The 24,746-nt window shown below is 35.6% G+C and overlaps 1 protein-coding gene across 1 annotated transcript in view; it reads left to right on the top strand.

Annotated features, from left to right (window-relative positions):
* The window catches only part of TM9SF3 (transmembrane 9 superfamily member 3), a 57,697-nt gene extending 33,382 nt beyond the window's left edge, over window positions 1-24,315 (top strand). Inside the window, exons 8-15 of the mRNA XM_043927008.1 lie at window positions 3,972-4,066; window positions 5,595-5,725; window positions 14,454-14,593; window positions 17,443-17,511; window positions 18,353-18,499; window positions 18,951-19,034; window positions 19,159-19,235; window positions 22,956-24,315. Of these exons, the coding sequence (XP_043782943.1) occupies window positions 3,972-4,066; window positions 5,595-5,725; window positions 14,454-14,593; window positions 17,443-17,511; window positions 18,353-18,499; window positions 18,951-19,034; window positions 19,159-19,235; window positions 22,956-23,023 (811 nt within the window). The 3' untranslated portion in view covers window positions 23,024-24,315. The remainder of the gene's footprint in view (window positions 1-3,971; window positions 4,067-5,594; window positions 5,726-14,453; window positions 14,594-17,442; window positions 17,512-18,352; window positions 18,500-18,950; window positions 19,035-19,158; window positions 19,236-22,955) is intronic.
* Window positions 24,316-24,746: the final 431 nt, after the last annotated feature.

Here is a 24,746-nt window from a genome sequence, read left to right as displayed (position 1 = left end):
TAAGAGAGTTCCAGAAAAACATCTATTTCTGCTTTATTGACTATGCCAGAGCTTTGACCGTGTGGATCACAATAAACTGTGGAAAATTCTGAGAGAGATGGAATACCAGACCACCTGACCTGCCTCTTGAGAAACCTATATGCAGGTCAGGAAGCAGCAGTTCAAACCAGACATGTAACAACAGACTGGTTCCAAATTCGGAAAAGGAGTACGTCAAGGCTGTATATTATCAGCTTATTTAACTTCTATGCAGAGTACATCATGAGAAACGCTGGGCTGGAAGAAGCACAAGCTAGAATCAAGATTGCCGTGAGGAATATCAGTAACCTCAGATATGCAGATGACACCACCCTTATGGCAGAAAGTGAAGAGGAACTAAAGAGCCTCTTGATGAAAGTGAAAGAGGAGAGTGAAAAGTTGGCTTAAAGCTCAACATTCAGAAAACTTAAGATCATGGCATCTGGTCCCATCACTTCATGGGAAATAGATGGGGAAACAGTGGAAACAGTGTCAGACTTTATTTTTCTGGGCTCCAAAATCACTGCAGAAGGTGATTGCAGCCATGAAATTAAAAGATGCTTACTCCTTGGAAGGAAAGTTATGACCAACCTAGACAGCATATTAAAAAGCAGAGACATTACTTTGCCAACAGAGGTCTGTCTAGTCAAGGCTATGGTTTTTCCAGTGGTCATGTATGGATGTGAGTGTTGGACTGTGAAGAAAGCTGAGCGCCGAAGAATTGATGCTTCTAAACTGTGATGTTGGAGAAGACTCTTGAGAGTCCGTGCAAGGGAGATCCAACCAGTCCATCCTGAAGGAGATCAGTCCTGGGTGTTCATTGGAGGGACTGATGCTGAAGCTGAAACTCCAATACTTGGGTCACCTCATGTGAAGAGTTAACTCATTGCAAAAGACCCTGATGCTGGGAGGTACTGGGGGCAGGAGGAGAAGGGGACGACAGAGGATGAGACGGCTGGATGGCATCACTGCCTTGATGGACATGAGTCTGAGTAAACTCCGGGAGTTGGTGATGGACAGGGAGGCCTGGTGTGCTGCGATTCACGGGGTCGCAAAGAGTTGACATGACTGAGCGACTGAACTGAACTGGACTGAATTGAACTGAACCTCTCCTAGGGGTTTCCCAGGTGGTGCTAGTGGTAAAGAACCTGCCTGCCAGTGTAGGTAGACATAAGAGACACAGGTTTGATCCCTGGGTTGGGAAGATTTCCTGGAGGAGGAAGTGACAATCCGCTACAGTACTGTTGCCTGGAGAATCCCATGGACAGAGGAGCCTGCAGGCTGCAGTCCACAGGGTCGCACTGAGTCAGACATGACTGAAACGACTTAGCGCACACACAGGCAACTTCTCCTAGAATCCAAATTTTTGCTTTGTTCTTTCTCAAATGCTAGTGTTTCAATGTTGGCAATTCATTTTTTAATGCTGAAGCTCTTGTGCTTATAGACCTTCAGCTTTTAGAAATAAGAATCCCCACCTAATAGATGGTTATTAGCAGGCAAGTCATGCATTGTTATTTAAGCCTGTCATTGTTATCAGTGGTTTTTCTACCATTTGAAGTGAACATACTTAATCACTTACATGATAAGTACTACACCTCTGAATATTATTATGAGATCAGAATGACTAACCTTATTGAGGTTCCATGTTAGTAGCTTTTTGCTCATTAGCTCATTTAATCCTCACATCAGCCCTGTGAAGGGACTATTATTATCTTCAACCCACAGACGAGAAAGGTGAAGCTCAGGGAGGTTGAGTAGTTTGAGTAAGATAACACAGCTATTAGTAAGGAGTGTTAGTAAGCTGAGATTTGAACCTCGACACTCTTCCCTGATAGCTTAGATGGTAAAGAGTCTGCCTGCAATGTGGGAGACCTGGGTTCAATCCCTTGGTCAGGAAGATCCCCTGAAGAAGGAAATGGCAACCCACTCCAGTATTCCTGTCTGGAAAATCCTATGGACAGAGGAGCCTGATGGGCTATGTTCCATGGACTAGCTAATGGTTGGACATGACTGAGCAAGTGACACCACTGTCACTGTGACTCCTGCACTTGTCTCTTAACCTTCAGTGCTCTAGATATGAAGATAGAGATAATAAAAATGCACAGTGATGAGAAAATGAAAAAACTTGCATGTAAAATTTGTAAGACTCACTCCAGGAGTAGAAATCTCAAGGATTCTAGAGGATAAAAAGCAGATAAATGTATATAACCTGTGACAATTACTTTGTTCAGTGATGATCATGGCAATCAGGAAAGAAGAAAATACTTAGATAGAGGATCAGCATCAATGTGTATGTGCCAATTAGTGTGATATTAACCCTGGAGAAAGCATGGTGTTTGAGAAGGTATGAGTAAGTCTGGTAAATGCTTTGTAGTGGTGGGATGGCAAGTGTAGGTAAAGCAGCTACTTAGATAAGATGTCACCCTCTCTCCCCCCACCCCCAGTCTTAGAGAGATGAGCAAGGATGGTTCTCTACTTTAGTAGGTTTCTTCATTGTAGATGAAAGTGGTCTATTTTGGGTGGAAAATGCCCATCAGATATTTATGAACGAAGAGGTGCAAGGGTATATATCTGATTTTTAAAACTGTAACTTATTCTCACACTTCCACTTAGTGGAAATCTCTCTGGGACTGAGAATGTAACTCTCTAGTCATTTTGGACTCTTAACCACATGACAGCAGCCTGAACTCTGTCAGTGTCTGTGTCAGTATCCACACACCCGGTAATAAGCAAAATGGATCAATTTGTTAATGATAGTCTGGAAAAAAAAGTTAGTACTTGCAATGTTTAATTGTATTCTTGAAAAAACAAATTTGGCTTTTCAAACTGATTAACTTTGAGAAACCCACAATCTTTTAAACATGGGAAACATATTGCTGCCACGTTTCTTTTTAGCTGTATATTTATGTAATTGAATATTATATAGTGTTTTAACATACACATTAAGAAATTGAGCTTAAGTGTTTGAGCAGAAAAGTGGTACATGTTTCAAGACTGTATGGTGGCTTTGTAAGTCCACGTAGACGGACAATGGAATGTAATAATTATTATCCAGAAAATGGTTAATTTTTGAAAGTTGTGTTTCCTTCCAGCACACACATTAGTGTAATATTCTTGTAAGTTGTGTTTAAAAGAGTATTCTTTAACTCAAATTAACAAGGCTATACGTTCTGTCTACAGACTTTTACCTTCCTAGTTGTGGTGAGTTTCAGAAATGGTCTTTATCTTTAGTTAAGTACATTTCTATATTATGGCAGATGATGCTGTCATTTTATCATTTTATTATTTCTCTTTGCAATTAGGCATTTAAAATATCTTTGTCCAGTTTTGTTCAATAGGGGAGTTGATCTGTATTGCCTAGATAGCATTACTGGAAGAAGAGGTTAGAAATTATTGATCTGAGTTAATGTTGATTTGTAGACTTATGAATTTTTAAAAACTGTTTTAACAGTATAAGGGAAACTAAATAGAAGTCTCAGTACTATACCATTTAAAGTAATAGTAGTAATATAGGTTACAGTACTTCCATCTTATTTCTGTCAGCAGGCAAGACTCTTAAGCAGTTAAACTATAAAGAGAAATATTCTAATTAATTTTCTTAACAGATGAATATTCTTTGCCATGTGATGCGATTGGTTCACAAGGTTGCGAAACAGTTTTAGTGCCAGCTTCTAGTATGTTTGCCAAAGAAATGTGAAATGTTTGTTAGGAATATTATGAAATTTAACTTCAAATTAAAGAAAAGTAGGATCAGTCTGTTACCATTTACATGTAATTTTAACTAGAAATTCATTTACTGGGCAACCTTTTGAGGTCCGCTGCAGTCCAGGAATATATTTTTTCTGTTACTGCTAAATTTGTCTTTGATGTTAAACTGATGTTAATGTGATAGTATGATATTTTCTTTAAATCATTGGTTTTAGTTTATCATATATGTTGTTTTGCCTTTTTAGGAGGGGGTCAATGCTCAGTACAGCCATATTTGTCTATGCTGCTACATCTCCAGTGAATGGTTATTTTGGAGGAAGTCTGTATGCTAGACAAGGAGGTAATTTCTGAGTTACTGTTTGTGTTTTTAATTACAGATTCTAATATTTCACTGTAAGGTGTATGTAGTTTCAAATGGGCAGTACAGCCATTATAAAGTCATTTGTTATCCAGTTTCACATAATCTCCACCAAACCTGTTACATGTTCTCATCTGCTCTTTATGGAATCCTTACATTTTATTTCCTAAAATTATGAATAATTAGTAGATTATCTCCATTGTCCACTGTGAAGTTAGGCCTGAGGAAGCTGTGGGAGAGAGTGTATTTAAGTTACTATTATTATTTTGCTTTGAGGTGTCTAATTCCCTAGTAGTGCTCCATGGGAGGCTTCCTCATAGACTCTATAGCTTTACAACTGAACATAAAGGCATATTTCATGGTTTGTGGATATATGTCTGGGCAGTGGGAGGATAATAGGAAGGAAAGCTGTTTATTTCTGTTGACCCTTAAATACTTTTCAAAAGATCCTGCAGAAAGATTTTCTATCACAATCTTTTGCTAAAGGAGCTTCATCTGAAATACCCCCCTGCTGCTTTACTATTGTGACCTGAAAATGATGGGTGTTCATGTATGATGTGAGGTTTCTGCCTTGTGGTGTTTCTTTCTGTGATGGCATTTAAGGTCTTTAAGTTCGTTTGTTTTTCCTATAATTGGTTGGGGTCAGAAAAGTGATAAAAGTAATAGATTTGCATATTTCAGTTTATGAATGAAAGGTTGTTGAAAGATGTTAAAATTATATTCCTCAGGATAGAGACTTCCTAATGAGATTTTCCTAGCCCTTCCTAAGCATTAGAGGATCCTGCCCTTCTTTTAGTAGGCTAGACATAAAGGCTAGAGGAGCTCAGAGCACAGGATCATTTAAAATTCCCCCAGGATATCCTGGTTTACCATGGCTTTTAAAAAAAATTGGTCCTGTCAGACTTAATGTGGTCTATACTGTAAACAGAGATAATTCTTTGGATTGCCTGAAGGAGTGTCATTGCAGATTCCTGACTATTTTAGTTAGCTGTTCAGTTTCTCTGTTCTCCCTCTAGATATGGGAAATGAGTCTTAGCACACAGGTCTACCATCCTGAGGAAGTAGGGATGCCTGAGGTAATGCCTGCTTTGAATTTGATCTGAAAACTGGTTAGGCTAAGAGCTGTACAGTTTATGGTCTCCAGAAAAGTTTCCACAGGAGGAACAGGTTACCCAAAACAGGAAATTGAACGCAAATTTGCTTTTAGTCTGATTGCAAGTGAAGAACACCCAACCAAACTTAACTTTACTACACTTGTTCTTGAAATTTGGCAGAGTTCAGACTTAAACTTAGGAGTATCAGATCTTACCAAGGGTAATCTAAAGGTTATTTTCTGATTGACAGTGTCCTGAGGAGATCTGATCATGTCCATGTCTGACATTGAAAGTATAGGATAAGAGAAGGCTAGAAAAGAGTTGGAACTTAAGAAGAGAAATAGCCACCTTTCAAACATTGATGTATGTCTGTCTACCTAGCTTCTCTGATCGTTAGAGTTTCCCTTTTCTTTCAGGAAGGAGATGGATAAAGCAGATGTTCATTGGTGCATTCCTCATCCCAGCTATGGTGTGTGGCACTGCCTTCTTCATCAATTTTATAGCCATTTATTACCATGCTTCGAGAGCCATTCCTTTTGGAACAATGGTGAGTTGCTCAAATCTTACTTTTAGACTGAGAGTATATTGGTGATGGACAGGGAGGCCTGGCATGCTGCAGTTGATGGGGTCGAAAGGAGTCGGACATGACTGAACTGACTGACTGACTGACTGATAAGCATTCTAATATGAGCTCTACCGTCTATCCAGGGTACCTCTAAACTAGGCGGTACCTTAAGTATAACGCTACCTTTTACTATTTGCAGCCAGTCCCTACTCAGTCCTGGAAAGTTAGGTAAAGAAAATTTTTTCTTGATTTTGTCAACCAATGAAGTGAAAGGTCAACTTTAAAGTAAGACAAAAGAGAACACTGTATTGTTTTATTAGGAATGAGGGAAACTGGTGAGTATATTTCAGAGGAAGGATGATGACACGCAAGAAACATGGGTGTTTTAAGGTGATAGTTGAGTGCAGTGGTAGGAAGTGAAGACTGTAGCATTTTTTTTTTTGTAACAGTACTATTTTTAGAACCTCATGAAAGCATTTATATTAATATTGATAACTTACATGCTATAAATATTTAAATCCTATTTTATATCTTACATGTTATTACAGAGTTTGAAATGTTTTAAATTTTTTAAATATATTAAAACTAAAGCACAGGAATACTGGTGCTTTATAGAGGTAACTCACAGTCTTGATTCTTCCAGTTGTTACCATTTTACTAGAAACAGAATTTTAGGCCTAGAGTAGACTTCAGTCTTAGTGTACACTTGTGCAGACATGCACACGCACATACACACACATAATGCAAGTTGCAAGGTGGTTACTGTTTTTCAGAGAGGTAATGTAACATTTAACGTCATACAGATTTAATGGCAGAACTGCAACTGGAACCCATATCTCTGAATTTTAACCTTGTTTTGGGTTTCTTTCTATCATATGGGAATTACTGAATGGTCCCAGAAAAGTCCAGATGATTGGTTGTTTTACAGTCCAAGTTTTTCAGAGATACCTTGCGTATATGTTTTTATTAAATCTTTAATAATTTTTATTTAGGAATATTTTGCAGATTGCTTCAAAATTGCAAGCTTTTTTTTGGTTTGGTTTTCGTTTTTCAAGCCACGGATACTGATAATGGTTAGGAAAGGGTAAAAGAATTAGTAACATTGAGAACTGGAAAATAATTTGCTTTATAGTAGTTCTAGGCCATCAGAAATTATATAGAGAGAGTCAAGTTACTTAGAGGTGATCTGCCAAATGAATTACTATCATAGGGCTTTAAAAATTAAAATTCAGATTCCGTTTTAATTTTTATAATTTGTTACGGTGAAATGTTATTTCAAAGTTGCTTTGTTTCACAAAAATTATAAATGTTGCCACTCTGTAAATGGGGTTTTAAATGTTAACATTCAATGTAATTTACCTTTAGATACTTTATTACTTACCGATTACTCAAGTACAGTATCAGACTCTATGCTGAGCAAGAGATGGTTTATAAAATTGGTTTATAAAATTGATGGTTTATAAAATTGATCTTCATTGTATAAAAAGACTGGCTGTTGGTGCTTAGCATCCTCCTACAATGTCCTGGTCTTTGTAATGAAGGACTACTGCTTTCAGGTTGTAATCAGGTGTGTGGTCTAAAATTTTTTCTTCCTTTTAAGAGTGTCGTAATTTGTTTAGAACATGAAATGTAAGAATTGAGATATTTGACGTAGTTGTCCATTAAGTGTTTTAACTACTTAAATTTGTATTTTAAGTTATTTGGCTTGTTGACATTATGAAGAAAATGGTTATATTATTCTCATAAACTCCATGGTCCCCAACCTTGGATACACATAGAATCACATGGAAGTTTAAAAAATTTTAATGCCCAGGGCTTCATCCTATGCCAGTTTATCTGTCCTACTTTAAACCCAATCTCTAGTGTTTACCTGATTCTAGTTCTCAGCGTCTGAGGATGGATCTGTTAGTTGTAAAGTTCCCGAGTCCCATATGTCTGAGAAACTGGATCCCTTACTTTAATACCCTCGTCTAAAATCAGAGTCTTCAAATAATCCTGTATACTCTTCCTCAGGCTTATTCTATCCCTGTTCCTTTGATTTCATACCCGTTGAGCCCTTTCTCTGGGTGATCTTCTCTCTAGTTCTGTTTTCTCAGAGAGTCCACAATTGAGGGCTTAATTCATTCTTAGTAAGAGTGACTTCAGCTTCTGTGTTGCCCTGCAGAGGCACCAGAACAATGGGGATTGTGTCCACTTGAAGTCCAGAGTTCTGTCAGAATACTTCTGTTGTCCCGAGGACTAGCCCAAGATAAGATTGAAAGTGGGAGAAGTTTGTCTCTGGACCCCAAATTCTCTGGTCATATGTACCTGTACATAAAAGCCATTAAATCCATGCCAGATTGAACTTGTTGAGTACTTGTCAATCTTAGCAGCTTATTAAAGGTAAACGAAACATAAATAGAGGGTGGTAGCAGTAATCTAAGCTAATGTCTAGCATCTAGTCTTAAGGCATGATTCCTAGAGAATATTACAAAACTCTATAAGAGAGCATTTAAATGAAATTCGGGGTCAAAGATGGTTCAGAGATGAACATACCCGTTACTAAAGTTGGCTTATTCTGGCCAAGATACTACAGAGAGTTAGAGAGAGTGTACTTCAAATTAAATTGAATCTGGTAAAGTAACCTTTTTCCTTTGGAATTTGTTAAAAAATGATTTAAGTGTCATACCCAGAGTTTTTGGTCCTGTGAGGGTTTCCTGGGAGTGAGGAAAGATTTGCCAGGGGATTCTGAAAAATGTTTTAGGCATCAAGTCTTCTCTGGGTTGTAAATCTCAGATTCTTAATGATATTGGAGGTTTTCAAAGGACAGAGAACCAAATTGTAGAGTTTTAAACTCATAGAGACAAAGTAGCACAGAAACTGATAACCTTTCAATCTAAATATCATTCACCTCAGAATGCACTGATAGATCCGTGACTTATCATACTTTATGATTTAGTCTGTCAGTGGGTAGAGTAGTTGATGGAGAAGTAAGAGGTCATGAGCCATGTTTGTCATTTTAAGATTGTTTTACCTGGGGAGGGGAATTATCAGAAATGTGCCCTATGTTTTAGGAAAAAAGATTTCACAAATATTTAGGGAAATGCTCTCTCATGATCCAAATATTTTACCATTGCTGGGAAAATGTCATGAGAATTCAGGGGTCTCAGAAATGAAATTCATGATGTGTAATCAGAAATTAACACAGTGAGGGAAGAATGGAGACAAAGATTAATGGATGGGTGCTATTTTGTGATCTCTCAAAGGTTGTAAGAAGAGTATAATCAATTGACCATATATTTGTTGGATCTATTTCTGGACTTTCTTTTCTACTTTGTTGTTTCATTGATTGATTCGGGTTGGTTGGTTGGTTTGTTTTTCCAGTATCACACTGTGTTGATTATTGTAGCTTTACAATAAGTCTTGAAATCAATTCTTTTTCAAAGTTGTTTTGGATTTTTTAGGTTCTTTGCATTTCCGTGTGAAGTTTAGAATTGGCTTGTCAAATTCTACAGAAAAACCTGATTAGAATTCCATTAAATCTATTGGATAAATTTGGGAAGGATTCACATCTTAACAATATTGAGTCTTGATTAATGAACATGGTATATCTCTTGATTTATTTAGACATCCTTACTTTTTCTTTGTAATGTTTTGTAGATTTTAATGTTTTGGTTTTGTACAGCTTTTATTGAAATTACTCCTAAGTATTTCATATTTTTTATTTTATTCATAAATGGTATTTCTTAAAATTTTGGTTGCTTGTTCATAGTGTATAGAAAAATAGTTGATTTATGCATATTGGCTTTGCATCCTGCAACTTGGCTAAACTCACTTATTAGTTCTTATTTCTCTTTTGTAGATTCCCAGAGATTTTTTGCATGTATTGTGTTGTCTAAGAATAAACAGTTTTACTTCTGCCTTTCTAATCTGTATACCTTTTATTGCCTCACTGCACTGGTTAGAGCCTCTAGTTCTTTTCTTTTTCTTGCCTTGTTGCACTGACTAGAACCTCCAGTCCAGTGTTGAACAGAAGAGGTGAGAGCAGACTCTTTATCGTGTTCCCAGTCTTAGGGGCAAGGTATTCAGCCTTATGCCATCAAGAAATGTTACCTGTCGTTTTTTCATACATGTCCTTCATCAGGTTGATGAAGTTCCCCTCTATTCCTAGTTTGCTGAGTTTGTTTTATTGTGAAGGGAGGTTGGCTCTTGCAACAATTTTTTCTGCACCTTTCGAGATGATCTATGATTTTTCTTTTTTTAGTCTGATAATATGGTGGATTGCATTGATTGATTTTTGACTCTTAAACCACTCTGGAATTCCATTGATAAACCTCAATTTGTTATGATGTAGTGGCTCAGACGGTAAAGTGTCAGTCTACAATGCGGAAGACCCAGGTTCAATCCCTGGGTTGGGAAGATCTCCTGGAGAAGGAAATGGCAACCCACTCCAGTATTCTTGCCTGGAAAATCCCACAGACGGAGGAGTGTGGTAGGCTACAGTCCATGGGGTCGTAAAGAGTTGGACACGACTGAGCGACTTCACTTTCACTTTATTATCCATTTTATATATAGCTTGATTTAATTTGCTGAAATTTGTTCTTTTTTGTTGTTTTGCATCTATGTTTATGAGAAATATGGATCTGCAGTTTTCTTGTAATATCTTTTTTTAATGGTTTGATATCAGGATAATGCTAGCTTTATATTGGATTGGCCAAAAAATTCATTCAGATTTTTTCATACCAGCTTACAGAAAACCTCAAACTTTTTGGCCAGCTCTGTAGAATAAGTTGTTAACTTCAAATCCAGTGTGTTCTTCTGTTATAGTATTGAAGTTGCCAGGAATCAGAATGAGAAGTGTTGAAAATATCTATAAGATAGGCTTCTTATAAGTATTTGTGTTTGAGTTGGCAGTGTCCTGATTATTAGGTTGATTATTGTCAGCATGCTTAAATTGAAGCTAATTTTTATATCGACATAAAGGTATAAAATGTATAAGTAAAAAAGGAGCAATAAAAATTGTCTGCTCTGAGCACATGTCAAGGAAATACCTAAACATAATGACTGAGAAGATGATATATTTTCTAAGAATCACCTTGTGCTAAGTCGATTCAGTTGTGTCCAACTCTTTGTGACCCCATGAACTGTAGCCCACTAGGCTCCTCTGTCCATGGGATTTTTCAGGCAATACTGGAGTGGGTTACTGTGCCCTCCTCCAAGGGATCTTCCCAACCCAGGGATTGAACCTGAGTCTCTCAAGTCTCCTGCATTGGCAGGAGGGTTTTTTAATCACTGGCACTACCTGGGAAGCCTGAGAATCACCCCACCTATAAGCAATTACTGTCTGTCACCCTCAGTGAAATTTATATCCTTTAGCATCCCAAACAGAGAAGGGAATGGCAACCCACTCCAGTACTCTTGCCTGGAAAATCCCATGGACGGAGGAGCCTGGTGGGCTGCAGTCCATGGGGTCGCACAGAGTCGGACACGACTGAAGCAACTTAGCAGCAGCAGCAGCAGCATTCCAAAATAGCACATTTTGGGCTGCCTGTTCCCTTTCCATTTTACTCACACCGCAGATTTCCTTAAAAGGCCAGTTTGGAAACAAAGGTAAAATAATATTCACAATCTTGCCTTGTGACTGAGATTGAGAATAGTTGACCAATTGGTACATCTTTGGAGTATTAAGGAGTGATATGCAGTATTTGTTTCTAACTTGTTCTTCTTGTCAGTAGGGGACGCCCTCAACCTGTAGTGAGTCCTTCCTTCCCCCCTCCCTGTTTTCACTTTACATTGATCCGTGAACAAAGGCTAGGAAGCTCTAAGGGAAGGCCCTATATTAGTTTGAGTTCCAGGTTTTCTCCAGTGTATTAAGCTAATGATTTTTTAACTCTTAGTTGCTAAATTTCAAGTTAATTGAAAGCTTAATGTAGAAACCCAAGAAAGAAAACAGATAATAAGCATGCTTCTATTAGTCTAAATAAATTTTGCTAATTCAGTACTTTAACATTTTAAGTTTAATGAAGGCAAGAAAGTTGTGATGAATACAGATCTAATATCAAGGGGTAAGATAACATTCTTCTTTAGTAACCAGTTTATTTGGTTGAGTATCAGTACTGAGAAAAATTCTGACTTCACAGATGATTTAGTTCCATGTGACTGTTTAACAACTCACATTGCAGTCTCAGAGTATTTCTTCAAGTAAACTCATCCAGAACTTGGACATAAAGGAGTAGGAAATTGGTTTCACAGTTCAGTCACTAATAGTTTCCAACATACTGCTCACATTTTTACCATGTATTAAAGTCAGGAAAAAGGGGAGGGGATTTAAACAAATATAAACAGTGATAATGTCTTGATGAGACTGTTTATTGGTTCCTTTATTGACTGTTGTTAATGCTTTGAGCACACAGGCAGGGTATGCCTTCACTTCACCTGCCACTTAATTGCTTATGACATGCATGTACTGTAGTGCATTTGCTTATAAAGCTTTTAATGAGCAAATATGTGCAGGCCAGAATTGGGTGGGAGTGGGGTATGGGACAGAAGAACAAAAGACCAGTGTAGGCCTTCCTAATCAGTGATACATTTAGTAGGAGTCCAAATATATATATATACAGAGATAGCAGAAGAAACTTTATTCTGAAGTTTACATGAAATGAGTTAACCTGATTGTGGTATCTCCAGGTATTAATATTTGGTATGAAAATAATTTGAGTCTGTTTATTTTTTTGTTGCTCTTTATTTTTACTTTATTTTTAAAATTTATTTTTAGTTGATGGATAATTGCTTTACAATATTGTGTTGGTTTCTGCCATACATCAACTATTACTTGGCCATAGGTATACATATGTCCCCTCCCTCTTGACCCTTCTCCCACCTTATTTTTTTTACAGTTAAAAATAATTTTTTTAAAAAAGCTATTTTCAAAAGGATATTCAAATCAAGTGCTTGTGGGATTCCTAACTAAAACTTTTTTCAGCAGGACCTGAGGGTTCTGTGGAACAGTTTGAAAACTACTTTGCTAGACCATGTCATTCCACATAGGAATGTTTTCTCAACAACTTCTCTTCAGTCCTTGTTTGAAATTAGAGTTCTGGTAAATTAAGGGAAAATATGTAGGTCTCTTATTACAATGTTTTAATATTTATGAGTTTTATATACTTAATGGTAGCAAAATAATAATTTAAAAACAACAAAAATTGAGACAGAATTCAACCCCCAAATATGGGATATGCATAATTCACAATATATCCTAGTATTTAAAATATCTTTAAAACATCTGCCTATTTTTTATGTTTCACCTTTTCTTATTATTCATATAAGCAAAAATTCATATTATTAACACATCTAAACTGAGATACCACTGATTTGAGTTTCTAAGTCTGAGCTTTAAAATGGAATGTCAGAACTCTTAACTCTCCTACTTTTGTACGAGTTTTACTGGGCTTCCCTGGTGGCTCAGATGGTAGAGTCCGCCTGCAATGCAGGAGACCTGGGTTTGATCCCTGGTTGGGAATATTCTCTGGAGGAGGACATGGCAACCCACTCCAGTATTCTTGCCTAGAGAATCCCCATGGACAGAGGGGTTTGGTAGGCTACAGTCCCTGAGGTTGCAAAGAATGGACACGATTGAGCGACTAAGCACGACCTGAAGGGAAAATGATGATGCCCTTTGGTTTGTCTAAACACATGCAAGCACACATCAGGGTATAATGAAGATGTAGAGTTTTCAGTAATGTTGCTTCAAATTAGATTCTTTCCTTCTCATGTCATCACTGTGGATTTTCTACCCCACACCTCTTCATTTCTCTCAGTTAATTTCTTCACAATTTTCATTCAGCGTTTCTCTCACTGTTGATTTATTAGAACCCCAAAATATATATTTGAGAGATACTAGAGGTGATTCAGTTCTGTTTCAGTTTTAGAAGTTCAGAGTGAACTAATCCTGATTTACATGGTGGCTGAAAAGAGCTTGAGTGTGTCTCTGTAAGAATACAAGTTCATATAAAAAAGAAAAAAAATCACAAAAAAAATGCTTCCTTAACTTTGGTTCTAGAATCTCTGTATGGTCTCCCCTGTAATGTTAGACTTTGGATTACTAATAGGCAGAGAAATAGTCATATTATTTTAGTAATATACATATATGCATAAATAGTGATGTTTTCTTATTTTTAAGATCCTAAAGCACTGTAGAATAGAAACGAGCAGACAGAATGAGACAGGCAGATCTGAAATGAAATCTTAGTTTGGCTACCTACTAAACTGTGTGATCATGGGAAGTCACGTAGCCTCTCTGTCTCATTTTCTTCACCTGTGAAGTAGGGAAATAACACGTGTAAAGGTCCTTGAGCTTATTAGGAGCTCAGTGAAGTATAGGCAAGTAAATAAGTTGGTTATAATGATAAAAGATAAAGGATATGTTAAAATCATGACAGCTGAAACAGAGAAAAAAGGACTATGGCAGGGGCAGTGTGCAAGAATAGGAAATATTGGGAGCTACAGTTGATAGGAAATATGGTTCAACTTGTATTTAGTTTAATTCTAATATTTTAAAGGACATTCTTTTCCTATTGCTATTAGTATGTATTCTGCACAATTTTAACCCATTTTGAACTTAAACATTTTCTTTTATAATCAAATTGTGTTTAAATTTTTTTATCCTTTTTATTTGTTTTTGTTAATATTATTGTTCTCTGAGTAATCACACACATTTTAATTTAATTTACAGGTGGCTGTTTGTTGCATCTGTTTTTTTGTTATCCTTCCTCTAAATCTTGTTGGTACAATACTTGGCCGAAATCTGTCAGGTCAACCCAACTTTCCTTGTCGTGTCAATGCTGTGCCTCGTCCCATACCGGAGAAAAAATGGTAAAGAGAATGCTAAATTTTCTTTGATTGCTTCTCACAATATATAAATTCTTAAGGCTGTTGCGTATACATAACTTTTAGAATTGGCATGTATTTATAAGTTTAAACTTAAGATTTGTATTTTTCTTTCTCCTTCAACTTATATTGTTAGGAGTAGTAATAAATGGTATCTTTATTTCACTTTTTGAATATTAGTGCCATTCACAGAGAAATCAAATGCTTTGGTCAGTACACTAGTTCATAGAGGCGGATAGGACCTAACGCAGCAGCTGTTGTATTACTGCAGCCTATAAACCAAGTCTGTTTTTATAAATAACGTTTTGTTGGAATATAGCCACGCCTGTTTATTCCCATATTGTCTATGACTGCTTTTCCACTCTAGCATCAGAGTTAAACAGTTATGACAGACACCAACCATATCACCTGTAGAACATGAAATATTATCTGAGCCTTTACAGAAAAAGTTTGCCAACACCTGGCTTACAATTTCAGTGTCCTTTCCACATTTTTTATTCAAAATAAAATTGACACACATTTATAGCCATATATTTTGAATCAATTGAGAGATTAACTAGGGCTTCCCAGGTGGCACTAATGGTAAAGAATCTGCCTGCCAATGCCAGAGATGCAGGAAAGGCCGGTTCAATCCCTGGGTCAGAAAGATCCCCTGGAGTAGGAAATGGCACCCCACCCCAGTTTTCTTGCCTGGAAAATTCCATGGGCAGAGGAGCCAGGCGGCCTCCAATCCATAGGGCCACAAAGAGTTGAATGTGACTGAGCACATAATTTACTGACCTACATTCTTTATCTTCACTTCTGGGGTAGTATAGAAATCTCTTAGATACATTTTTGTCATTTTATGCACAAAATGTATTTTTGAGGATCTCCCGTAATTCAAGATTTAATCCTGACAAAAAGATGACAGGTATTTCTGTTTAATAGCTAAAGCTATTCTTCTATTGCAGTAGTTTAAACATAGTTTATAGTTCATTTAGTCGGCTTTGAAATAGTGATTCTTGATGGATTTTTAACTTGAGATGGTTTATATTTTTTCAACCTTGGACATAAAATGAGATATCACTAATATGTTTATATTTCTAATTTTTGTAATTCAAATTTGAATAAAATGTGAACTCACTGTGCATATGTTTTGCCCTTTAAAATTAGCATATTGAATGTTTTAGTGCTGATTTATGCTATTCTGCATTCTTTATTTTACTAATTCTTACAGACATAAATAGAACAATCTTACTGCATATTTTTTTATTCCTCATCTCATTTAAAACAACTATATGGTAGACTCTACATATTCATAATAGGGGATATATATTGAAATGCCTCTGTTCATAGATATTTTGCTGTATTATAAATATTACTTATTTTCAAGTACTTATACAGTCTTTTGAAGACCTGGAGGTATGTAGACATTTGCAGAAGTGGAAGCTGGATAAAATAGCCTCATAATTTAAAGGAGAGTGATCTGTTCTAGTCTTAGGAATTATACATGTTCTATTTTTTTTTTTTCTTTTTTTTAGATTAGTGCTATGAGGATGTCTATAGTCTGTGTTTTAAAGTCAGTTTTATCTTCTTCAAATCAAGATTAGCCTGTTAAGGCCCATTGATATCCTGATGTTCCTTCACCCATTACTTAGGAGGATAAGATTAAAGTAAAAGCCTAGTCAGAAATCACAAAAGTTGCTCTGGGTCACTAGATTGGTGAGAGGAAGGAGTAACCTGTACTCTTACTAACCATGGGTGACGTTTAGGTATAGGAAAGGCTCACATGTCTCTTCATTTTCTCTATGTCATTATATGGGAACCAAAATCCACATCCTAGATCTGGCAGGCAAGTCATTTTTAACCTCTGTGGATCTTGACTTCTTATAAAAGGAAGAAAGGAGACGAGATTAAATGATCTTTAATTTTTTTTTTTTCAGCTCTCAACTCATTTTCTTCTCAATTTTGTAGTTTGTTCATGTCAGAAATGGTAGTTTGCTGTCTTTTATGTGCAGTGTACTATGCCAGGCACTGGGAATACCTAGATGAATAGCTTCTGCCTGCCAGGGTTTATAATCTAGTGAGTAATTATATAAGTAATTAGTACAGTATAGTGTGGTAAGTGCAGCCTTGGAGTTACATTCAGAAGGCAGTCGAAGAACCCACCTCTGGCTGGGAGACTTGGGAAGGGCGTTATAGGGAGAACACTCGAGCCAGTACTTGCAGGAAAAGAAATATGAGACAAGGGAGGGCATTCAGGGTTGGAGAATTACTGACTGCAATCAGTAAATATTTGTTGAGTAAATGAATGAGGTTTGAATTTTATTTTTGAGTCATTCTTTGACTCCTTTTATAACTCAGAACTCATAATACTTTAATTGTATAATTCAAAGGAAAAGGAATTACTGAACCAAGGAAAGCATGAGCAAAGAGACTGACAAGGCCACAATTTGGGAAACATTATTTCAGATGGGGGAGGCAGTTTCAAAACTTATATTTTCTTTTCCTATGGCTTTCTGTAAGTAAAGGACTAAAATTTTTAGAAGTTACTGTAAAGTATAGATCAGGAGGAGACAGAGTTTTTCTTGAGTTCTGCCAGTAGCAAGAATTTGTGTTCCTGAAATTCTTATCTTGGGCTTTAATGCCAAAAAGAATTTTAACAATAAAATTTTAACTATGGCTAATTTGAAATCCCATTTCACTATTGTGCCTCTTTGAATTTTTGTTTTTTCTCTTTACTGGCTTATTTCTGTCCTTTAGATTATTTTTAAGTACCAACGATTCCTGTTATCAGAGTTAATATAATGTGGAAATCATACTAGAAGTTCACTGCTAATTTCAATATTTTCCAGGTTCATGGAGCCTGCAGTTATTGTTTGCCTAGGAGGAATTTTACCTTTTGGCTCAATCTTTATTGAAATGTAAGTTTTGGCAATGTATTTATGTTTGGAGAGATTTCATTGTAATAAGATAAAGGAAATATGGGAGTTAGGGTCGCTCCCCCTTCCCTTGCCCAGAGCACTGCTTAGATGCTCCTCTCAGGTGCATTGGTGAAGCGCCTGTCATGGTGCGTCATGATTGTCCCTTTATTGATATTCCGTGCTGAACTCATCTCCTTGAGGGTAGAGACTGTTTAACTGTGTTCTCGCTGCTTCTCTGATATGTGTAGGGCTTCTGTAAATATCTGTTGAAAGAATGGGTAATAGATAAGGTAACTAGCAAGCAGAAGGGAACAAGAAAAAGAAAAAAGGTTAAAAAAATCCTTTTTGTTTTAATGATGGCTTAGGTAATGGAATTAGAGGAAAGGATCTTTTTTTGGTATAAAATCATAGTGCCCTTTCTCTTGCAGTCCTGTGAAAATGGCATAGAGCTTTCTTAGACTTTCTTTGCCTAATTATTTTTATTTTCCTAATTTTATACATTATTACCATATCAAACCTTTTTAAAAAATTTAATCGGGTGTTTTGTAAACTGTGTTGCTTGTATAGTAGTATGCAGAAAAAAATAAATGAGAGAATTTATTTTAAAAATATGAATTTTTAGCTGTTTTCATTTTTCTTTTCCACAGTACACTCCTAAAGCTTCTCATTTATTCAGTTTTACTTAGAGATGAAAGGGGAGGAAGGGAAACTGTTGAAAGTTGCTTGGAAGAAAAATATTGAGATTTAAGTGATAACTAAGGTGCAGATGAGATTTAGCAAGAACAGGGTAAGTTTTATGAATAAAGATTGGAGAACTGTGTCTTTGTTGGGCTGTATTTAGGTATTTCATCTTCACCTCTTTCTGGGCGTACAAGATCTATTATGTCTATGGCTTCATGATGCTGGTGCTCGTCATCCTGTGCATCGTGACTGTCTGTGTGACCATCGTGTGCACGTACTTTCTACTCAATGCAGAGGATTACAGGTGGTGAGTACTTACTTCTGGGAGGAGCTTCTGGGGACCATATAATGTAAAATAAGATTGCATTTGAAATGTATCAAGTGAAGTAAAAATCTATATACAAGTTTTCTTAAGATAGTGTAGGAGTTTTTTCAATTATAAAAATATTGACGATTTTAGAGAAAGGAATAGTATCAGTCAAAAAAATTGGGAGTATTAATGAGGGTCACTATTTTAAACATGAGGAGACATTTGAAAAAGGAAATGGTTTATTTAGGGTCATTTGTAATTAGATATCTGATAAAATTTAGGATCTCTCCTTCCAGTTCTTTGGCTTTCTCCTTGTTGATATATTTAAATGCCATTATACATGCATTTGTTTTTATATATATAGAATCATAAAGGATGTTTTTATAAAATGCTTTGCTTTAAAATCTTTCAGTGCGATCCATTCAAAAGAGTTACTTTTTTTCTTTAGGCAATGGACAAGTTTTCTCTCTGCTGCATCCACTGCAATTTATGTTTACATGTATTCCTTTTACTACTATTTTTTCAAAACAAAGTAAGTGGAGACATTTTCTCATTTTGTATTTTAGAAACTAAGTATCATTTAAATGCTAGAATTTAGGCCTTATGTTGAAAGTAAAAATGGATATGCTGTATATGATTTTTTTGTTTTATTTCAGGATGTATGGCTTATTTCAAACATCATTTTACTTTGGATATATGGCGGTATTTAGCACAGCCTTGGGGATAATGTGTGGTAAGTTCTGAAATTCTTGGAATATCATGAGTAAATCTCTGAGTGTTTCTGAATCAGAAAAATACAGTTTTTGGAAACTGAGAAATAACCTTCTATTGTTTGATCAGGAACACCAAAAGAAACTCAGACATCTGATTTCAGTCCTTTTAACTATTCCTCAAAATCTAATTTATTACCTCACTGATTTCTTTAATTTCCTGTTTTTAATAATTGTGTATAGCACTATTTCCCATACCACAATTAGTTTTTCATTCATGTTGAGAATTGCGTTTTTTTTTTTTTTAAGCTTAGATTGTTTGGAAAAGATTATTGTGTAAACAAGTTAAGGTTTTGGCCAAATGATTTTTGTTTGGAAGTTTCTGTTCCCCTGTTCATTGAGGTAAGAGTGTCCAGGAGGCAGCACAATTGACTGGTTCTGAGTACACACTTGGGTGTTTGCAGACCGGGCTTAAGTTCTGGCTGTGCAGTCTGTGGTTCTATACCTTGATCCAATTCCCCAAGCTCTCCAAGCGTCTATAAAAGGAGGATGATATCACTGTTTCATGGATGTATTACAGTCTTCCATTAAATGGAAGAGGTAATAGTTATCACCATAAATAGAGTGTATAGTGTGTGTGAAATAGCTAGAAAATGAAAGAACTTTTTAGAAGCACCATGAAAAATGGAAAAGACATGAACTGGAAAGTTTAAGAAATCTGGATTAAATCTCCATGCTGCCACTTAACCTCCTTTGTGGCCATGGGAGGGCATATTAACCTAAGTCTCATTTTCTAATCTATAAAATGGGCATATCTTTCAGAGAAGTTATCTGTAATAGTGTCATGTGTATAAAGCACCAGGTATAGTGCAGGTCTGTTATTAGGTGGTGAGACATATGAGACGTGGTGGGGAGTTTTGGGGAGGAGCAGGACTTTGGGGGGCCAGTCTTGATTGTGAATCGTAGTGCCCCTACTTAATAGCTAAATTTTTGAATGCTTTTCCTGTTGAAATTTCATCTTGCTGCCTGACAGTCCTGGCACATTTACAGTTCCCTGCTGTTCTGGCAATGTCCCAACATTTATTCTTTAATGGGTTTATATGCCTTCAGTGCTAATCTGTTTTTGTCAGGGAGGGGAACAAGTTCACACTGGAAATGATTAAAATGTCATCATAATACAAAAATTATACATACTCATCTGGTTATATTGCTAATATGCTTTTTCAATCAGTAATTGAAAGAAAAATATATATATTTTGTAATGTAGAAAAAAAATAATTTTGTTAAGGGGGAAATAATTAGATTGCTGCAGACTTTATGTTTTGAGCATAGCATTTTAGTTTTTAAAAAATTAAGTTTGGTATTATTCCCAAGACATTTCTTTTTCTAGAGAGCATATTCAGTCTCTTCCTTTTATAAAGTAGTATTTTATAAGGTTATTCTTGAGATAGTCATAAGATTAAGAAAAATGATTCTCTAGATTGACACTATTTTGCTTTTAAGCATATCTCTGCTCAAAAGGGAACAATATTTTATAAGTCTTGAAAATTGAATTTGCTTATTGGACTAGTACTGTATTGTGCCAGTTAAATTTTTGATTCTACCTAAAATTTTACAGATACTTTAAATTAAAAAGAATTCAGGTTTTTAAAATTGAATGGTTATTTCCACTTATCTTGTAAGAACTTATATATAGCTATTTTAAGGTGAATTATCACTAATTTTCAAGGATAATATAATTTCATATTAAAAAATAAGTGTCTATTTATTACAAAAATAGGTTTCCTTTATTGTCTGAGTGGGTTTTTAAAGTATTTCTGATATTTAATTATGGGGAATTTTCAAATATATGCAAAAAGAGAAACAGTAGTATATACGTAGTGAGTCCCCATGTACCTAACATACCTAATAACATCAGGAATTGTCAACTTGTATCCTGTCTTGTCTTCGTTCTTTTCCCACTTTACCTCCTTTTTTTCTGATGTGAATCTCAAGCTTCATGTCATTTTAGCTGTAAATATTTGTGTGTGTGTGTATATGCATGTGGGTATATAGATACATCAAATGTGCAGTGTTTATATAATTATTATATAGCTATAATATATAAGAATGCATTATATAATAATATTTATATATATATATATATATAATTTCCTAAGGTGCTCAAATATTCACTTAGTATTCACTTTTATCCCACACATCCTCATTTCTTTTTTAATACAGTTTGCATCAAGATCCAATTAAAGTCCATGCATTGCTTGGTAAAACTGTCTTTTAAGCAGCTTTAAGTCTGTTGATGTTTACTCTCTTTTCCCTTACAATTACTTAAGAAACTTAGGTTTTGGTTGGTTTGTTTGTTTGAAATCCTGTTGAGTTTTTCACTCTGGGTTAGGCTGATTGCATCCCTAAGGTATTATTTAATGTTTCTCTGTGTGCTTTTCCCTGTATTTCCTGTAAAGTGGTAGTTAGATCTGTAGACCTGATCACACTCAAGAATACCTGTCCAATAACACTTAACAGGTGGTTTGTAAACTTTCATAAGGAGGCACTTAAATGTCTGGTTGTCTCTGTGAGGTTAGCAGCCGTTGATGATCATTGCCTAGTTCTTCCACTAAGTTCATTAGTGGTTACAATATTTTCATTCCATTGTTCCTTTTATATTTATTAGCTGGGACACTTCTCTAAGGAGAAACTTCCTTTCATCAGCCATTTGATTCCATTGAGCTACAGTTTACATATGTATAGGAAAGGCAGAAAGACTTATTTTTTCCTTGCATACACCTTGGGTGAATAAAAGTTAGTTCAAAGGTAGCCAGTTAGGTGTATGTGTGTGTATCGTTAACTCACGGAAGACTGACTTTTAGACTTTGATGGTAAATTCCTAAATCCAGTGGAGAATCTTCTCTATCATACGAATGACCACCTGTCTTGTTCTAAAGATCTCTTAGTATTTACAGTAAAGAACTATACAGTTAATTCATTGATTCAACAAATATTTATTGAGTATCTTACCATGTGCCAAGTACTTTTTAAGGGCTAGGAGGCAGAAACTTAATTTAACAAAACAGAAACACCCCTGCTTTCTGATATTTTGGGCCCTGTTTGAGGCTAATTATTCAAAAACAGCATTTCAAAATTCCTGATCTACTTATCTGTCTCTCTCATCCATGTCCTCAAATGCCTACCTTTCTACCAATCACACAGCTTCTACATTTAAACATAAAAAGGAAGTCATCAGAAATGTGTCCTCTCTAGAGCTTCAGATGCTATTGGGCCATGGGTCTCAGTCCTTCCCTGAGAGAACCCCCAGTCACTTCTTACTAAATTATCCATAAGTGTATCATATTGTTTGGAGAACATGTTAGTATTATTTTAATAACCTAGAATAATCTATGCTTAAATTTTTAAAAGACTTATTTTTTCCATTTAATGGATTTTTGTCATTCTGAAATTATTCTGTCTTTTTAAGAGATTATTTTAATTCATATAGTTCATAATTCATGAAATAATTGATATTTAACTATAAAAATGTTACATCAGGCCAGACTTGGTATATGACAGCAACAGGTAATTTGCAAAACAAGTGACACTATTTTAGTAAGTTTAGGGAGAATGCTAACATTAGATGTTATCTTAAAAAAAGAATAACTTTCCAGAGCAGAGAGCATTTAGTGTTTGTTTGTAAATGATGGGTATATGCTCTGTATGTATTTGTTTCAAAACATCTTATTTTATCTTTACAGGAGCAATTGGTTACATGGGAACAAGTGCCTTTGTCCGAAAAATCTATACTAATGTGAAAATTGACTAAAGACCCAAGAAAGCCTGGAACTTCGGATCAATTTCTCTTTCACAGGGGTGGAACTTGCACAGCAAAAAAAAAAAAAAGGCGCAAGAAGAGATTTGGGCTTTAACACTGGGTACTTTGTGGGTCTCTTTCGTGGATGGCTTAAAGTAACATCTATTTCCATTGATCCTAGGTTCTTACTGACTGCTTTCTCCAACTGTTCACAGCAAATGCTTGGATTTTATGCAGTAGGCATTACTACAGTACATGGCTAAACTTCCCAAAAACTAGCTCATTAAAGATGAAATAGACCAGCTCTCTTCAGTGAAGAGGACAAATAGTTTATTTAAAGCATTTGTTCCAATAAAATAAATAGAGGGAAACTTGGATGCTAAAATTACATGAATAGAAATCTTCCTGGCACTAGTGTTTCTACAATACTGAAAAATGATGTTCCAGAAAGATTACTTTTTTTCTCTTATTTTTACTGCCATCATCAACCTGTTGTGGGACATTTTTATATATTGAACCTGGGTTCTTTTTTGACCTGCTTTTTTTCCGCCCCCAATTCAACTGCATCCTTTTTTTTTTTTTAAGAGAAAATTTTAAAATATTAAATCCTGCATGTAATATATCTGCTGTCATCTTAGTTGGACCAACTTCCCATTTATTTATCTTAAAACTATCCAGTTACATCTTAATTCCATCCAAAGAAGATACAGTTTGAAGATAGAGGTGTACTCTCTACAATGCAATTTACTGTACAGTTAGGAAGCAAATTGTTAAATGGAGAAGATATTTGTTTTTATTAAACATTTTGAGATTTAGATAAACTACATTTTAACTGAATGTCTAAAGTGATTATCTGCCCCCTCCCCCCAAGTTAGTCTTACATCTTTTTTGGGTTTGAATGAAGGTTTTACATAAGAAATTATTAAAAACAAGGGGGGTGGGTAATAAATGTATATAACATTAAATAATGTAATGTAGGTGTAGATTCCCAAATGCATTTGGATGTACAGATTGACTACGGAGTACTTTTTTCTGATGATGATTGGTGTAGAAATGTGTGAATTTGGGTGGCTTTTTACATCTTGCCTACCAGTGCATGAAACATTGGGGTTTCTTCAAAATGTGTGTGTCATACTTCTTTTGGGAGGGGGGATTGTTTTCTTTTGTTTTTCTTCCTGAGACTCCCTACAGGAGCCAAATTTGTAATTTAGAAACATTTAATTTTGTTAATCCTGTCTGGGGCACTTAAGTAACATCTGAAGCATTACTGCTTTAGAATGTTAAAATAAAATTTCCTGACCAAATTGTTTTGTGAAAATACATGTGTTTGCAATTTGAAGATATCTTTTCAAAAGACAGTATTACTGAACGCAGGGGGTTTTTTTATCATGCTTTTCTGATATAAGGGACCCATACTTTAAAATCCCCAATATTGCTTTCATCTAGATTATCCAGTGCAGTCACAAAATGAATGAGAAGCCCTTTGAATGAAATTGTGGCACAAAATCTGTTCAGGTCAGTGTACTATGTAAAGTGGGGATGGGTAAAAGTGGTTAGTGTACTAGAGGATGAGCAAATAAAGCTTACAGTTTTCTAAGAGAAGTAATTTTAATTTTGAATACATCTTTCTGGAACGGTCCATAATGTGAAGTTTTCCTAGAACCATTGAGTTTCTAGTTTAATAGTTTGCTATGCAAATGACCACCTAAAAACTGTACTGTATATTGGTGTTTTT

The sequence above is a fragment of the Cervus elaphus genome, chromosome 15 (assembly GCF_910594005.1).
Source record: "Cervus elaphus chromosome 15, mCerEla1.1, whole genome shotgun sequence".
NCBI classification, from domain to species: Eukaryota; Metazoa; Chordata; class Mammalia; order Artiodactyla; family Cervidae; genus Cervus; species Cervus elaphus.
The sequence above is the reverse complement of the archived record's forward strand: the minus strand, read 5'-3'. Positions and strand labels throughout refer to the sequence as shown.